Source organism: Pelodiscus sinensis, chromosome 11, assembly GCF_049634645.1.
Source record: "Pelodiscus sinensis isolate JC-2024 chromosome 11, ASM4963464v1, whole genome shotgun sequence".
NCBI lineage: Eukaryota > Metazoa > Chordata > Testudines > Trionychidae > Pelodiscus > Pelodiscus sinensis.
This window is the reverse complement of record NC_134721.1, coordinates 5,029,808-5,046,610: the sequence shown is the minus strand read 5'-3', so window position 1 is coordinate 5,046,610 and position 16,803 is coordinate 5,029,808. Positions and strand designations below refer to the sequence as shown.

At 47.0% G+C, this 16,803-nt stretch overlaps 1 protein-coding gene across 5 annotated transcripts in view; it reads left to right on the top strand.

Annotated features, from left to right (window-relative positions):
• ADAMTS9 (ADAM metallopeptidase with thrombospondin type 1 motif 9) overlaps positions 1 to 16,803 on the top strand; it is a 159,029-nt gene that overhangs the window by 52,149 nt on the left and 90,077 nt on the right. For all 5 annotated transcript variants that reach the window (XR_012906430.1, XM_075938511.1, XM_075938510.1 and 2 more), the window contains 2 exons: positions 2,559 to 2,704; positions 16,598 to 16,779. Coding sequence is in view for 4 of the 5 variants with exons in the window: in XM_075938511.1 (XP_075794626.1) it covers positions 2,559 to 2,704; positions 16,598 to 16,779 (328 nt within the window). In the remaining variant the exon portion in view is untranslated. The remainder of the gene's footprint in view (positions 1 to 2,558; positions 2,705 to 16,597; positions 16,780 to 16,803) is intronic.

Sequence of the window (16,803 nt, the reverse complement as noted above, 5' to 3'; positions counted from 1 at the left end):
GGAGCTATCACTTCATGGGCAGAATTTTGTGCAAAGTCCTTGCTGGTTGTTGACCCAATGCGGTGCGGACCCGATGTATACCCAGGGCGACTTAAAGCAGGGATGCCCTGTACAAGCAAGCCCTGTATTGAGGAACAGCTTATCCCAGCAAAAGGGTGCTTTTGCTAGGATAGCTCACACCGGGTCCCTGAACTAATTAAGCTCTTCCCACAAAAGGATTGTTTTTGCCGGTGTCACTGCGTCTGCCCTCGGGGTTTTGCTGACATAACTGCCAGGGTTGGGTGGGTGATTCTCCCCCCAACCCCTTCCCTCCCTGTTTGTACTTACCATTCCTATGCTAACAAAACTTTTAGATCGCAATCAGACCTGGGGAAGTAAAGTGATGTGATACAATAAAAGGTATTCTGGGGTGGGTTTTTATTTGCCATGTTTATTGCCTTATTTTTCTCATGTTTTCCCTTACCTTTGTTCTGGCCGTTTTTTACAGTTCTGGAGGGTTGTTTTATTTTCTTAATGTATATTCCTGATCTGCTGTTTCTTCTACTGACACACTGAGGCTCCTAGCCGCTAGCCAGAAAATCAGATGAGTAGGTTTTTTTTCTAAAGCTGTCACTACTCGTGTTGCATTGCAGTTTGGGATCAGTAAACAGGGGGTATTTTGCGGCTGGCGTAGCTGTGATCCGTGTCTCTATAAATCACTCTTCTGGCCTCTGCAATCTGTCTGGTCTTCGCCATTTAAGGATGCAAACGGTTTGAATCTGTTGCTTCCCCCTAGTCTCCTGCAGAACAGTGTAACACCATGTGGCCTGCTTCTGTTGCTACGGAAGTCAGAAAAGCATGTGAACAGTGAGTCAACAGGGTGCCCTTGTAGCCAAGAAGACTAGCAGAGTATTGAGGTGCATTAGGAGGCGCTTTGCCAGCAGACCTAGAGAAGTGTTTATTTCCCTTTGTTCGGCACTGGTGAGGCCACATCTGGAGTATTGTGTCCAGTTCTGGGACCCCCAGTACAGAAAGGACGTGGATGCATTGGAGAGGGGCCAGTGGAGGGCAACCAAAATGATGAGGGGGCTGGAGCACATGACCTATGAGGAGAAACTGAGGGATTTGGGCTTATACAGAAGAGAAGAGAGAGGGGGGATTTGACAGCAACCTTTAACTGTCTGAAGGGAGGTTCCAAAGGGGATGGAGAGAGGCTGTTCTCAGTGGTAGCAGATGGCAGAACAAGGAGCAATGGTCTGATGTTACCATGCAGGAGGTCTAGATTGGATATTAGGAAAAACTATTTCCCTAGGAGGGTGGGGAAGCACTGGGATGGGTTCCCTAGGGAGGTGGTGGAATCTCCATCCCTAGAGATGTTTAAGTCCTGGCTTGACAAAGTCCTGTCTGGGATGATTTAATTGGGATTGATCCTGCTTTGGGCAGGGGGCTGGACTCGATGACTCCTGAGGTGTCTTCCAATCCTAGGATTCTGTGTACCTACTGTTAAAACTAGGCATGTAGTTGTTTCCTCAACTGGGACCTGTGTGTTTCATCCTTGATTTCGGGGAAGGAGGGTCAGCCACCCCGGCTTTTAAGAGCTCTAGCACTTTAAAAAATCCAGTGTTTGAGCCATGCGACTTAAGCGACAGAGGAATAGTACCGTAAATGAGCGTATATTACCCGCACACGAGTATTACCTGCACCAGTGTATTACCGGCGGTTTTTCCTGATTGAATAAAAAAGTCTTACATACCCCTCGCACGTGTATAGCCCACGGGAGGTGAACCGCGGGTACTGTTAATGAAAGATAACGAGGGTAATTAACTCAGGCGTCAGGGTCTGAGCCTGTCATGCAGAAGCATTTGAGCTCCCAGATACACAACTGCCAAAGCGCAGAGTAGATGGCCGCAGCCCGACAGGCTGTCTCCCCCAGGGTGAGCTGTCTGCCCCAGGCTGCATGGGAAGGGAAGGTGACTGGAATTACCCCTCGCACCGTCTCTAGCCCTCCCCAGCTGCCTTCCGCCCGTGCTGTGCACTCCCCCGGGGTGCTGTCTTCCCCAGGCAGCCAGAGCCAGGAGCTGAGCAAAGGAGCTGTGTCCTTAAACAGAGCACCGCCCCCACGCACACACGGAGAGCCAGATGCAACAGAGGGAAGAAAGGTCGCTGGGTATTCCCACAGCACGGGAATCTTCTCTCCCTCCCCACCTCTTCCCTGAATTCTCATCCCCATCTGCTTGGTCCCTGTGACAGCTGCTCAGGCTATGACAGCAATTCTGATTCGGCACCTCAGCCATCACCAAAGTAAAAAAAACCCTGCATTATACAGGGAAGAGTATAGGCCGCAAGGGGGGGGAGGGGCGTGGTTTGTAAAATTTTGCATAACCCGCGGGTTATCTATGCTAAAACATGGTCATTTAAGGCTTCTTTTGTAAACTGTTCCTTTCCTTGTGAGTGTAGCCATTGAGAAAAGGCAGACAAACGAACATGGGCTAAAGAGGGTTACTGTCATCTAAAACGTCCATATTCTGTAGCAGAAAGCGATTGTGAAACAGCCCTGTAATGCCTTCTTTTGCATCCAGCACTGCAAGTATGGGGTGTGTGTCCCCAAGGAGCGAGAGGCACCAGTAATCGACGGAGCGTGGGGTTCGTGGAGTCCCTTTGGCAGCTGTTCCAGAACCTGTGGCGGCGGAATAAAAACCGCAGTTCGCGAATGCAACAGGCCTGAGTAAGTACAACAGCACGGAAGAACCGACTGCTGGTCTTGCTCTACGGGTTTCTTGAAGCTGGATGGGGGGGGGTTAACGTGCCCAAAATACTGTTTGGGCCACCCAGAGCCCAATGCATCCACTTGAGACAGAGGGTGGGATTCTTAAAAGCATTAGCCTGGCTCTGCTGCTGTAGACTTTGGAACTCAGAGCCCCAACCAAATGGCCATGTAGCCCTACTGAATGAGCCAGGTTCCTGTCCGTAGGCCCCTGTATGCTTTTGCACATGAGCGGGCACAGACCAGACTAGCCTGGGGAAACCGGTACCCTGTTTAAAAGAAAAAAAAAAGGATTTAAAGATATTTACCATCAACATGTCAAGCAAGCTCATGTACCCTTGGAAATCACAGGGAATGTTGCCATTGACTTGAATGGGATCAGTACGCGGCCTGTTGAATGTTAGTTTCAGCAGCTGGTTTGACAACCTTCCATTTAGGGTGGCGACAGGGCTGGTTTCTGCCTTATTGCCTGAACGTGGCCATGGTGAGGAGAGGAAGGGATCATTTGGAGCTCTGGTTTGGGGCGGAAAGAGGTGATGGAGGGGAGGGATGTTAAATTGCGGGTAATCAGTTAATTGAGTAGTCATTGGAATTTCCATCACCGGCTCGATTAGTTGATAAGAGGGGAAACTGCAGAGCTCAGGAGCTAATCCTGCTGTGGTTCTGCCTTGTAAATGTATTCAGAGCCGCCTGCTCTCCATACATTGAAAAGGCAGAAGTATAGCTGGGGGACCAGTGCGAGCCGGGAATCAGTGGATTTCCGGCTCGCACCTAGTCTCCCATGTCATCCCCTGCTGCATCTCTGCTTGTTAAATGCATTAAGAGCCCTTAGAATCCTAGAACACTAGAACTGGAAGGGACCTCGAGAGGTCATCGAGTCCAGTCCCCTGCCCTCACGGCAGGACCAAGAACCGTCTACATCAGTGTTTCCCAAATGATGTTCCGTAGAACCCCAGGGTTCCGCGAAGTGAAAATAAGGGTTCCGTGAGAAAATTCCATTACAATAACATTTTATGATTACAAAAAATAATTAATTTTTAAGCATTTATGAATGTGATGGAAAAGAATTTTCGTTTGTCTTGGCCACGGTACGTGTCCCAGTGTAATGCCAGCTTAGCCAGAGAGTGAGGACGATGATGTCACTACTCAGCGCTGTACGTGCAGTCAATCAGCGGTGCAATCGCCTGGTATATACCACCGTGAATCCCTGGACTCGCTCTCAGGGAGTCTTACAACGTAAGCTAGCATATATCGCTCGCCAGAGAAGTGCACACAATTGGGGAATCCCTCATGAGGAGGGAGAAAACTTGTTCATCTTGGCCTCTGAGGTTAGAACAAGAAGCAAGGGGCTTAAACTGCAGCAAGGGAGGTTTAGGTTGAACATTAGGAAAAAGTTCCTAACTGTCAGGGTGGTCAAACACTGGAATAAATTGCCCAGGGAGGTTGCGGAATCTTCATCTGTGGAGATATTTCAGAGTAGGTTAGATAAATGTCTATCAGGGATGGTTTAGACAGTATTTGGTCCTGCCACGAGGGCAGGGGACTGGACTCGATGACCTCTCGAGGTCCCTTCCAGTCCTAGTATTCTGAGTCTATGATTCATAAAACCATGCGCAAAAGATATTGTAATGTGTATGTTGGACGAGGAGCCTTGTTAAAAAGTTGAGGCTGTGTCGCTATCAAACAATACTGTCACGTGTCGTATTCACGATCTTGCTGCTGACATCAAGAAGGAGCTTATTTTTCGGCTGCATTTATGTGATGCATATTCATTACAATTAGACGAGTCCTCTGACATTGCAGATCTTGCAGTTTTGCTTCTATTTGTCCGTTATGATTTTGATAAATCTATTGAAGAAAAGTTGCTTTTATGCCAATTTTTGCAAACCAATACAACTAGTGAGAATAAATTCAATTAGCATTTGTTTATTGTTATCCTTACTTATTTGTGGTCTACTTTTTCCGCTCCATATATAAGACTGTTATTCAGGATTCCGCAAAATTATTTCGAGTTTAAAAGGGTTCTGTGGCCAAATAAAATTGAGAAATACTGGTCTATATCGTCCTTGACTGGTGTCTGTCCAACCTGCTCTTAAATATCGCTAGTGATGAATATTCCACAACCCCCCTAAGCAATTTATTCCATATTTTAACCATCCTAGCAGGCAGGAAGTTTTTCCTGATGTCCAACCTAAACCTCCCTTGTTGCTAAGCCCATTGCTTTTTGTCCTATCCTCAGAGGCCAAGGAGAACAATTTTTCTCCCTCCTCCTTATAACACCCTTTTAGCTACTTAATACATTTAAAAAGCAGACGTGAAGCGATGAGGGGAGTGGAAAAAGGCATGAACCGGGACAGCTGTTCCCGTGCCTGATCCCTCTTCCTGCACTGCTGCTTTTAAAATGTATTAAGTGCAGTGTCTTGGCCCAGGAGTGAGCCGGGAAACAGCTGATTCCTGGCTCATGACCAGTCTACCCCTCATGCCTCTTTTGCCCCCTAGAAATAGTGCTGGGGGGAACCAGCTTTTAAGCCAGCTCCCTCCAGCACCGGCTCCTGCTCCCCCGTTTTGCTACCTCTCTCTGATTGAGGCAGCAGGGGGCGGGGAAGCAACTAGTCAAATCACTACTCAACTGCCTGATAAGTATATGCTTATCGGGTAGTCGACTAGTTGCTTTCACCCCTAATTGAGGGCAGAGAGCGTGTTCTGCCAAGCTGGCTCAAAACAGGAATTTAACAAGGCAACGTAAGAGTCAAGCAAGCACTTGAAGGCAGGAATCATTCCACTTTCTTCTCGGTATTGTCAAATGGGTTATTGCCAAGGAAATTGGCAGTAGTAGTGGGTCCGTGTTAATTTCTGCATTGCTCCACAAAACCAACTATCAGGTCTTTTGAAGTCTGTGGTAGATGAGTGTTAATTGAGGAAGGGACGTTTATACCTCAAACACTGGCATTAGAGCATTACCGGGAGATTGCTCGGTTTGTGTCAGCAAATGTCACAGTAAAGGAAAGGGTGAGGGCAAGGGAGTTGGACATTGCCAAGTTTGTTAAAATAACACAGAACATAATGCCAGAAACACAAACATCAGAGAGTTCTCACTCCAGACGGCCTCCGCCAGTTTTGCAGCAACTGAGAAACGCAGAAACTGGATGGTTCTTCCATAGATCTGATATAATTCCGTGCACGAAGAAGCACAAGTAGTCATCCAGCCAAACACACTGGTGTTTCAGGCGAAATGCATTCCCGGAGCATTAGGCAGCTGTGTGGATAGATTCTCTGGTAGGAAGTCTCCCGAGCCTCCAAGTTTAGCCACATCAGAAGCTGAATTGTGTGTCTTTGCATCTCCTGAGAAACATGGTTGCAGGCTGGCATTTTCCAAAGCACCAAGGAAAGAATGGCCATTGAAAATCTAAGGAAGCTGGGAGCTCAACAGCCTAGTGCCCATTTGAAAACACAACTTGTAGTGTGCAGTCAGTTGTGCATATTTTCCTTGATGTCTTTCAAGAGCATTATAAGAGCCGTGTCCTCCTCTTGAACCCACAGAAGGGTTTGTTTGGGGGGGTTTTTTGGTCATAGACTAGCCCCCGTAGGTTTTACCTTGACTTGTTTTGCCATTTACATTTGATAACATGATGTGGACTCCAAAGACCTACCTTCCCGTTGTGAGCTTGTTGGGATGTGCAAGTGAGTGAGACAAATGAATAAAGTTAGAAAGGAAGAACACTGCACAGCCGCTCTCCTTATTAAAACATGCATTCACTCATCCCCTGCCCCCACCTTTTCACATTTTCTGTTCCAAAGTATCAACGAGCACTGGACTAGCGGAAAAGCAGGTGTATTCCTAAATGTGTTGGCTCTTGTATGACGCCTTGTCAAAACAACAACCCAAGTGTCTGAAGTTAGATCCAAACTCCTTTTTATTTGCCCTTGTATATTAAAAAAGGACGTGACTTTTTTTTAAAAAAAGCTTTTTATAGATGAGCATCCAGGTTGATGCCTTACATGCCAATGTAAGAGTCGATAATACGGATTGGGTGGCAAGGATCTCAAATCCAACATTTAAAATGGAAAAAGCCTCTGACTCTTCATAGGACTGCTGCTGCCTGTGTCTATAATATGTTCTGACACCTACATGGCGGAGCACTTTGTAGAACAGTCGGAAACCCGCAACAGGCAAGCAGACTATGTTTTGACAGGCACTCGCAGGCATGTATTCACTGACCAAACCAGACCCTTCACCAGGGAAATCAAGGCTGGATAGAAAAGCTAAAGCCAACTGCTGCACCGTGTCATGTACGGTATCTGCATCGCTGGTGCTGTGTGTCAAAGAAAAGCACAGTTGCTGTGCTTCCTGTTACTGCAAGGGGCCTTATCAGCAGGAAGGGCTGTTTGGAGATCAGTATTATCCCTGGCTGTGGTTCTGTCTGCATTTCTGGCATAGCACAAGAGTGGTTACATGTGTCGAAAACAGCCAGAGTTTGACATGCACGTGTATCCACCACTGTGCGGATTTGAACCTGGGACCTCTGGAGCTTAGTGTCATAGCCTCTACAGCCGTGGCCTCGACCAGTTGATCGCCAGGTGTTCGGGCACTCCCAGCCCCCATTCTCTCCCCAGCATAGTGCTGGCTTCCCGCAGAGTGGACAGAAGTCCTGCCTGCAGCTTTGCGCCACTGGAGGGGTGAGTTGAGCACAGGGGTTTCCCTGCGCTGTGGGAGTGGGGGTCGGCCCCGGGGTTTGGCCCCGGGGAAGGTGCCCGCGGGGGTTTGGCTGCACCACGGGAGGCACACGCCAGCCCCGGAGGAGGCACCCGCTGGCTTCCCTCTGGAGGGGTGGGGGAGAATCCTGGGAGGAGGCGGGTGCAGGGGACTCTCTGCCCCCACTGCCCCATGTTCCCTCACCCCAGCCTCCTCTCCCCACTCCCCAGCCCCCTGTTTCCTCTCCCCTGTCCCGTCTCCTCACTCCCCAACCTCAGAAACCTGTCCCCACTGGCACCCTGTCCCCTGCCGAAGCACCCACTAACTCCCTTCCCCAGTACTATGTCCCCTGCTCCCACCGACACAGTTGGGGCCACATTAGTGAAGCTTGGGGGTGGGGGGGTTGGGGTTGGAGGAGGGCTTTTTGGCATCTCACTTGTGTGGCCCCAACTGACTTTTCAGTGGGTCAGTGACCCCTGACTCAAGACAGGTTCCCTGCCCTTCTCAGAAATAAAGACAATGCAGAAACTTTGTGTTTGACACAGTATTTTATTTGAAAATGAAGCCTGGCCAACAAACCCCAAATTGGGGCCAAGCCCCCATCTGGCCACAGCATCATGACACTCCTGCACTCCCCTTTCCCCCAGACCCTACACTGGAGCCTGTCATACACTGGAACCCCCTGCCCTGAGCCCCTCACATACCCCAACCCAAATTCCTGAACCCTCACATCCACACCTGTGGTTTGCTTAGTACCCTAACCCTACATCTGACCCCAACACTGCCCGGCCTGAAGACCCCTCCCTGAGCCAGCGTTCCCTTATCTGCCTCCTCCTGCATCCAGATTTCGTCCCAGAGCTTGCACCTCTCACTCCTTCCCACACCCAAATCCCTCATTCCCACCCCAGAGCCTACACATCCTGTCTCAACCCAGTGAGGGTACGGCTAGACTGCAGGAGTTTGTCAGGATTCTAGACAGGCCAAATGTTGGAAAAACCTCTTCCTACAGAAGAATTGGGGAAAAAAGCAGCCGTGTAAGGGTTGGGGATAGCAAGTGATAGAGAGGAGGAGAATAGAGAGGGTGGGGCTTCCAGGAAGGGGCGGGGCCTCAAGGAAGGGGCGGGGCTTCAAGGAAGGGGCGGGGCGGTAGATCTTTGCTTGTTCAGTCATTTAAAAATTGATCTTGGGTGTAAAAAGGTTGGAAACCACTGCTCTACAGCTTGTGCTATAAAGCCAGCTGTAGAGCTCCTTTGTTCTTATCTCTCACTGTAAGTGGTCTAAGTCCATGGGACAGTGACTTAGTGGTCACTGTCACTGTGGGACCCACACTAGTTGTGTGGGTTACACAAGCACATCTAGCAATACGTGTGTCGTGCCGCTTATCCACTGAGCTGTTGGCGGAACAGTAAAATAGAGCTGCAGGTTGAAATGCTTCCCAGCCTTTCCCTGTAGAGAGGTGATCGGTGGGGCTGTTTTTTGGAAAGGGGCAGTCAGATCTCCTTCACATCCCACTTTTCAAAACACAGCATCTGTGGCTGCGCATGCCATCGCCTTCCAAACTTCTGTGCAGTGTCATTTGAATACCAGTGCTCCACTTCTCACACCCCCTCTGCACCAGCTTTTTGTACACTGAACTGCATGTAGGCAGAGGCCAGACTCACACCCATCGGAAAGACCCGGTCCTCAGAGGCCAGGTTTGGTGACATGTAAACTGGGAGTAACTCTGGAAGTCTAGCACTAGCGTGAAATATTGGGTCGGGATACCAGCGTGCTAGCGACACTTGGCTTGACGGATGCAACGCTGAAACACTCAGCCACGTTCGTGCAAAACGGTGGGGGTGAAATTTGCAGTGGGTTGACTTCATCCATGTGCACGCTTGCAAAAGCGATCACCTCGAGGCCTTTAATCGAATTTGCACGCTCTGATCCCCCGTTGTGTGTGGTCAGAGCACCATTGAGTGTGATGCTTGTACAATATGTCACTTGTGCCCACACAGATGTGCGATGCTGCAGTGTACAAGTAGACTGCCTGTAATAAAGCTGGACAGTGGGCTTGTGTCCAGCTCTGTTCATGTAGACTATAATCGCTCTGATGATGACTTGAGAAGCACATGTGAAAAATAATAAAGCTTGGCTTTTACATAGAATGCTTTATATAGTCCAGACAGGTCAGTGTGAGAGCAGGGAGGAGAACCCAGGTCTGTCTCCTATTTCCAGTCACTGAGCCACATACTGAAAGTGAAGGATCTTTGAGTCTATAGCAGCGATTCAGCTGTGTGGGAGTGGGTGTAGCAGAGTTGGAAGGGGAATATTGCTAGACTGGAGAAACAGTCAACAACAGAAGTTACCTGATAATACAGATGCTTCTACAGAAATGGTAGGAGTATGTATAGACTGAGCAGGTTTGTATGCGTGAATTACTTAGTTTTCCATCATCTGTCCCTTTGTTGATAGCTATCCGTAAGAAGTATTAGACTGTACTGTCTAATGCATCTTTATTTCTTCCTGACATTAAAAATGTCACCTATTATTGGTGAAAATCCACCTTTGGAAAATATATCATATGAGGCTGATTTATTTTTCATGGTCACAGTCAGCTGTTTGTTTTCCCTGGCTCTGTCAAAGATTGTAAAGTTTTTCAAGGGCCTCTCAAAAGTTATCAGAGTGATTTGGGGCTAGTTTGAAAAAGAAGAATCAATGCAAAATGCGTTGAAGCCTCAAATACTGACAGAAGGGAAATTGAATAGCAAAGTTATGAAGCTGACAGCCCGTGGCAAGTGTTAGCATCCTTTGGTTTATGGTAGGTCCTTGTCTGCAGTACATTGCCTCTAATCTCAAAAAGAGGTCCAATTGTATAGGGTTTTTGAAATAAATAGTATTATATGTGACAAAACTTCTGCATGTTCTTGTTTCTACCTTAATATGGAAACTACATCTTCTTTTAATGACATCTGTTTGTTAATGGAAGCATTGTGTTTCAAAATGCCACAGTTGTGAAGTATTTCTCTCTTTTAAAACTTGCTTCTGCAGAGGTTTGCATAATTTAAGGTCATCGTGAACTTGTAGAAGTGACTTTGCAATAGAAATGGAAAATGTTCTCCAACTGAAACTACAGTAATCCTTGGGTCAGAAAAATCCAGGCAAGCCCACGATGAATTATTTTGGTTTAAGAATATCTGTAACGTTCGCCCCCGGATGAAAACTTTGGCACTAAAAAGTAAATGATCGCTTTGTTCTCTGTTCTCATGCAAGCACTGAACCTTGAGCACTACTGATTGAGGGTTGGAAGGCAATGGAATGTGCGGTTTGGTTTTCCGCATCTCATTCCAGAAAAGTGGATGTTTGGTATGCTTGACCAGCTATGACTCCTCAAGCAGAAATTCCTGACTCTTTTTTTTTTTTTTTTTTTTAAATTAAAATAACTTTTTGGCTAAGAATGACATCAGAAATGAGTAGATCAGAAAACGCTGACCTAGTTCCGAGTCGTGTTCCAAGACGGCATGGTGTCAGCGCTGTAAGGCCATCGTGCCTGGGTTTGTTTTGGCATTTGCTGTAGTAGGTTGGATTACTCAGAGGACCAAATGCTTCTGGTGCCTGGTTGCATGTGTTTATAATAATAACAATAGCGTCGATTCTGTTTCCTGCTTTAAGATCGAAGCCGCCAGTACTGTATGGCTGTGTCTACACTGGCAAGTTATTCCGGAAAATCAGCCGCTTTTCCGGAAAAACTTGCCAGCTGTCTACACTGGCCGCTTGAATTTCCAGAAAAGCATTGACGATCTAATGTAAAATCATCAGTGCTTTTCCGGAAAAACTATGCTGCTCCCGTTAAAAGCATTTCCGGAAAATCATGCCATTTTAATTGCAGTAACTCCATGGACTTCAGTGGAACCGCAGCAATTTACGTAAGTGGAAGGCCTGTCCCAGTCTGGCCTGCCAACGGTAGGAGGCAAAAGGGGCAGTTGCCCCAGGGCCTAGCGATTCAAAAGGGCTTGGGGGTGCCTGGCCGCTGCAGCAGTGGCCGGAGCACTGGGCCCCTTTAAATTGCCGCTGGAGTGCTGCGCCCGCATGTTCCACGTGGCTCTGAAGGCTGGGGGAGGGGGAAATCCAGCGCCGTGGGCCAGGCAGCATTGAGGGCTGGCTGCCCTGGCCCCGCCCCTTCCACTCAAGCCCCACCCCTTTCAGAGGTATGAAGCCAGGGCCACCCACACCTTGCCCCGGAGCCTGTGGGAGCTGTTGCCCCCCCCAGTTCCAAGTCCGATTATCTCCTATTTCTGTGGTAAGATGGTCAATACGGTACTGGCTAGCTACCTGCCTAGAGGGCCAGGTTCTGACTTAGACTTTGTGCCTTCAGAAGTGAGCAAGAGCCCCTACTGAGGCATCGACGGGAAGTACACACAATTGCTCATTGGCTACCTTCCTCCCCGGAGCAGAGCTAGAGAATGGTTGGAGCCCTGGTTTTGCCCGCCCCTCCCTGCCCAGCTGGCTGAGCCGGCATGGGACTGGGAAGTGAGAGCGTCACTGGTGCTGAGAGAGCCAGCCGTCGATTAGAACTCCTTGGTAAGGGACAGAGAAGATAGCTCCCCAGGCCTGTGTCTCCCGCCTTGCCTATGTGTGCTGCTTCAGTGAGCCAGCCTTTTCCCCTGGGTTGAACCCTACCATGTTACCCTGGTGTCAATTAAAATTCGGTTGATTGAGCTTCAGATGATTAGGAGCAGGGTTAACCACAATAAGCCAACTTTAATCTGAATCAAGCGCATCTGCAATGGGTTTAAATACAGGGCCAAGTAGACAAGACTGCAGAGTTCTGAGATGAGCTTAGGCATCACCCTTTGCTAGGGATGCCAGGTGTCCGTTATTTCTGGGCCCTGTCCGGTAAAAAAAACAACAGAAAATACTGGAAAAATGTAAAATGTCCGGTACTTTCTGTTTCTCTCAGACAGAAGGCCGGTGGGGACATTCCTCCCTTGCTGCATCTGGCGAGGGTGGGGGGAGCGAGGAGCGTGGAGACATTTAAAGGCACAGCAATTTTTTTTTTTTGGCTTAATCAAATTTTTTTTTCTTGCCATGTTCAGGATTTTTTGTGAAAGTATCTGCCCCTAGCCTTTGCTTAAAGCCAGAATCTTGCCCTCTCTGTAAAGAGAAGAATGAAATGATCTACATTACAACCACCTTTTATTCACTGAGGAGAGGAAGCTGCTAGCAGGCAATCAGAGCCTTTCTAGCTTGTACTTCTTTTGCCGTCTTTGGGTGAGATGAAACGTCTGCTTATCCGTATCTAAAACCATGTCCTACATGTGTTAACAGTAGGTAAAGATGGGCAGAAAACCCATAATCTCTTCTTAAGTAACCCAAGGTAGGGAATGGAGTATCAGATTTGTGTGAGGCTTTTCACTAGAGAGCAAGTCAGTGTGTGAGCCCACTCGGAAGAGCTCCCATTTTTTCCCTGGGATCATTAGACTGCTAGCGTGCTGAGACGCCTGCCTGTTGTGCTGATCAATATAATGTCATTGTTTCTTTCTGTTTCTCTGTTACATCTATAGCCATCTGGTTGCTGTCTCTTGTCTTATCCGTAGATTGGAATAGGGACTCTTTTTTTTCCCCTTCTGTGTGCGTACAGCTCCGAGCACAGGAGGGTCCTGATGCAGGCCTCAGGCTTCTAGGCACGCCAGGGCCTTAGTTACATGTCTGTCCAACAGGTATTACTGCTGCTGCTTCCACCGATGAAGCATTTTGAGATCTGCAGAAGAGAAACACTATGTAAGAGCTAAACATTATTGCTATAGATACGGGAAGATGTATTTTTGATGCTAGGCGGTTTGCTACCCAATTGAGATCTAGTGTGTCTTTTTTCCAATCATGTCATTTTCCCCCCCCAATCACTTGTTGCCATGGTAGTCACTGAAGAGCCTTTTACATTCGCACCATTTCTTTTTGGGTCACTTTCTTTGTCTTGTGGCTCTTAAGAGAATTGCCAAATATATTTGAGTTTGGAAAGCTTCCCCTGTAATTTGTTTTGTCCATAAGCCTCCTGAAGGGGACGCAGATGCTACTGTAGTTTCATCAGGAGGTGTTTTCTGAGGCACAAATAGAAGCTAGGCACCAAACGCCAGTAGACAGTCAATGTCCCATATATATATATATATATATATATATATATATATATATATATATATATATATATATATATATATATATTTTTACAAAACTCCCCTCTGAGATTGTGTGACACTGCCCCCTACAGGACAGAACATTTCAGCCTCAAGCCACCATGTATTCATTTGGAGTGGTCTTGGCCTCTTACGGACTAGTCTAAAAAGAGTATATGAAATGCAAAAAGTTGGATTTGAGGAGACTTAATGTGGAAATTTTCCATGCCCAAAAGCTGTGATGAGACTTAACTCGGGCCCCCTGCGTGCGCATGTACTGTTCTGTGTAGCTTATGGATATTGTCACTTCATGACACCTTAAAGTGTCCTATCTTTTTTGGGGGTGTGTGGAAGGGGGGAAGAGGAAGAATAGCTCTGTAGCACCATAAAGACTTTTGATGTCATCTGGATGTTAAATATAATGGCCCATCCAGTTCATGTCTTTGTTCAAACCAGGAGAGATAGTGGCAAATTTGCATATGAAGGCTAGTTCTGCAATCTATTTCTGTAGTTGGTTCCTGAAATTCCATTCTTGCCTTTGGCAATACTAGGGTAAAAAAGGAGAGCTGTTGTTGTGTTTGAGTATGTCATCAAACAAATAAACCCATATTTGAATGTGTGATCTAGCACGTCTCTACTTACATCACATTTTATCATCTTTTGAACTTTCCGTGGTAAGTTGCAGGTGTAGACAATGGCTACAACAAACTCTTCTGGACTAAATGGACTTTTCCCAGTGCCACATTGTGGTGGTGTTTGTTTGTTTATTTGTGTCATCATGGTACCTCGGGTTCTCAGTCACACACCAGGAGCCGATTGTGTGACGCGCGGTGCAAACACAGTGCAAGGTCTATAGAATTTAACATTTTAAAAATCAGGAAAGAGACAAAAAGTGGATACAGGAGCCAGGTGGGGGAGCACAAGGAGATGACAAAAAGTACTGGCTGGCATTGTCCTGGTGAAAAGATTTTCACTGGTTAAAACTGGATTGTAACTAGTTAAGAGATAGGAAACAAGGGGTAGGAATAAATGGCCAGTCTTCAGAATGGAAAGAGGTAAATACTGGTGTCTAGCCGGGGTCCGTACAGGAAGCAGTGCCGTTCAATGTATTCATAAGTGACCTGGAGAAAGCGGTAAACTGATGTGTAAACTTCTTTGAGGTTCCCCTTTCAACTCCCTGTTCTTGCCTGTATTCCAGCCCGCTTTGACTCTGAGCTGTCTGAGTTGTGTATCTAATCTATCTGCCCTTCAGGTATCCTACTCCCGTGGTGAGAAGTAACAAATGATAAGGGCTTTGTTGTGATGAGCTGTAGGCTGCAACTCCCTATGCCTTGCTCCCTCCACCCCCCAAAAAAATCTTCATTTTTGTTGTCTTTGTTCTTATTACTTCCTGCATGCAGTATTTAGCTGTCACTGTGAGATCTTGCCAAAAGACATGCAAGAACAAAATATAGGCTCTTCCTTAGAACCAGAAGAAATGTTGAAATCTTGACTGTCTTGAACTCGATTGAGAGACCAGTCGCGAGTAGCATTGCACCTGATCCAAGGCTCGCTGAAGTCCGTGGGAAAAGTTTAAGTTTCTTCCCTACCCCTCTACCATGGAGAACAGCTGTTATTGTGCAATGAGGTGGAGGGCAGGAGTAGAGACCAAAGTCCTCTTCCGTTTTGGAAGGCTGGCGAAAGCCGGTGGAAGGCTGCAGGCTTTGGTGGTTGTGTCACAGAATCACTATGAAAGAATAACGTAACGGTTAAGGACAAGCTCTCCACGTGCTCATAAGAACTCCACCACCTGTTCCCCAGGGGGAGGGTAACCTAGAAAGAATAACATATGTGCTCCCGTACCATAGAGGCTGCAGGCACAGTCCTTGGGAAAGGTGACGCATTGGAATCATTGCAGAGACGTCTCTGAAAACATCCATTCCATGTGCAGCAGCCATCAGCAAAGCAAACAGAATGTGGGGACACATTAAGAATCATAGAATCTTAGAATACTAGGACTGGTCATCGGGTCCAGTCCCCTGCCCTCATGGCAGGACCAAATACTGTCAAGACCATCCCTGATAGACATTTATCTAACTTACTCTTAAATAAATATAAGAAGGGATAGAGAATAAGACAGAGACTATCTTATTGCCTCTGTGTAAGTCCGCTTCCCCATTCTTGAGCTGTGTGCGCAGATGTGCTCGCCTCATCTCAAACTAAAAAATCTTGGTGTTGGAAAAAGTTCAGAAAAGGGCAACAAAACTGATTAGGGGTTTGGAATAGCTGCCATATGAGGAGCGATTAATAAGACTGGCACTTGTCTCTTTTCCGAGATGAAGACCAAGGGGGGATATGACAGAGGTCTATAAAATCATGACTGGTGTGGAAAAAGTGAATAAGGAAAAGTTATTTACTTTACTTGTTCCCATAGCATAAGAACTAGGGGTAACCAAGTAATAGGCAGCAGGTTTAAAAAAACAAACAAAAGGAAGTATTTCTTCACACAGTGCACAATCAACCTGAGGAACTCCTTGCCACAGGAGATTGTGAAGACCGGGATTTTAAGAGGGTTCAAAAAAGAGCTACATAGATTCATTGATGGTTATTCGCCAGGACGGGCAGGAATGGTGTCACTCAGTTTGTCAGAAGCTGAGAATGGGCAATGGGATGGATCACTTGATGATTCCCTGTTCTATTCATTCCCTCTGGGGTGCCTGGCATTGGCCACTGTTAGAAGACAGGATACTGGGCTAGATGGACCTTTGATCTGACCCAGTACAGCCGTTCTTATGAGAATGGATAGCATTCTAACCACTTTCTTGGCCAATGCAGGAATGGCCTTGATCTATTTCATAGCCTCCGTTCTCATTTGGAAGAACAGCTGGCATGAGATGGGAGAGTGAGGTTGAGAGCCTCAGACGATGGAAAGTTCCACAAATGGATATACTGGGGGAGAGAGAGGTTGAACTCCAAGAACAGGCTCGGTTGATACATTGCCTCTTAGAACTAAACTGATTTTTTTTCCCACAGGCCCAAGAACGGTGGGAAATATTGCGTGGGTCGTCGAATGAAATTTAAATCCTGCAACACTGAACCATGCTCTAAACTAAAGAAAGACTTCCGAGATGAGCAGTGTGCTGACTTTGATGGGAAGCATTTTAACATTAACGGTCTACCTCCTAATGTGCGTTGGGTTCCTAAATACAGTGGAAGTGAGTATGTCACGACTTTAACGT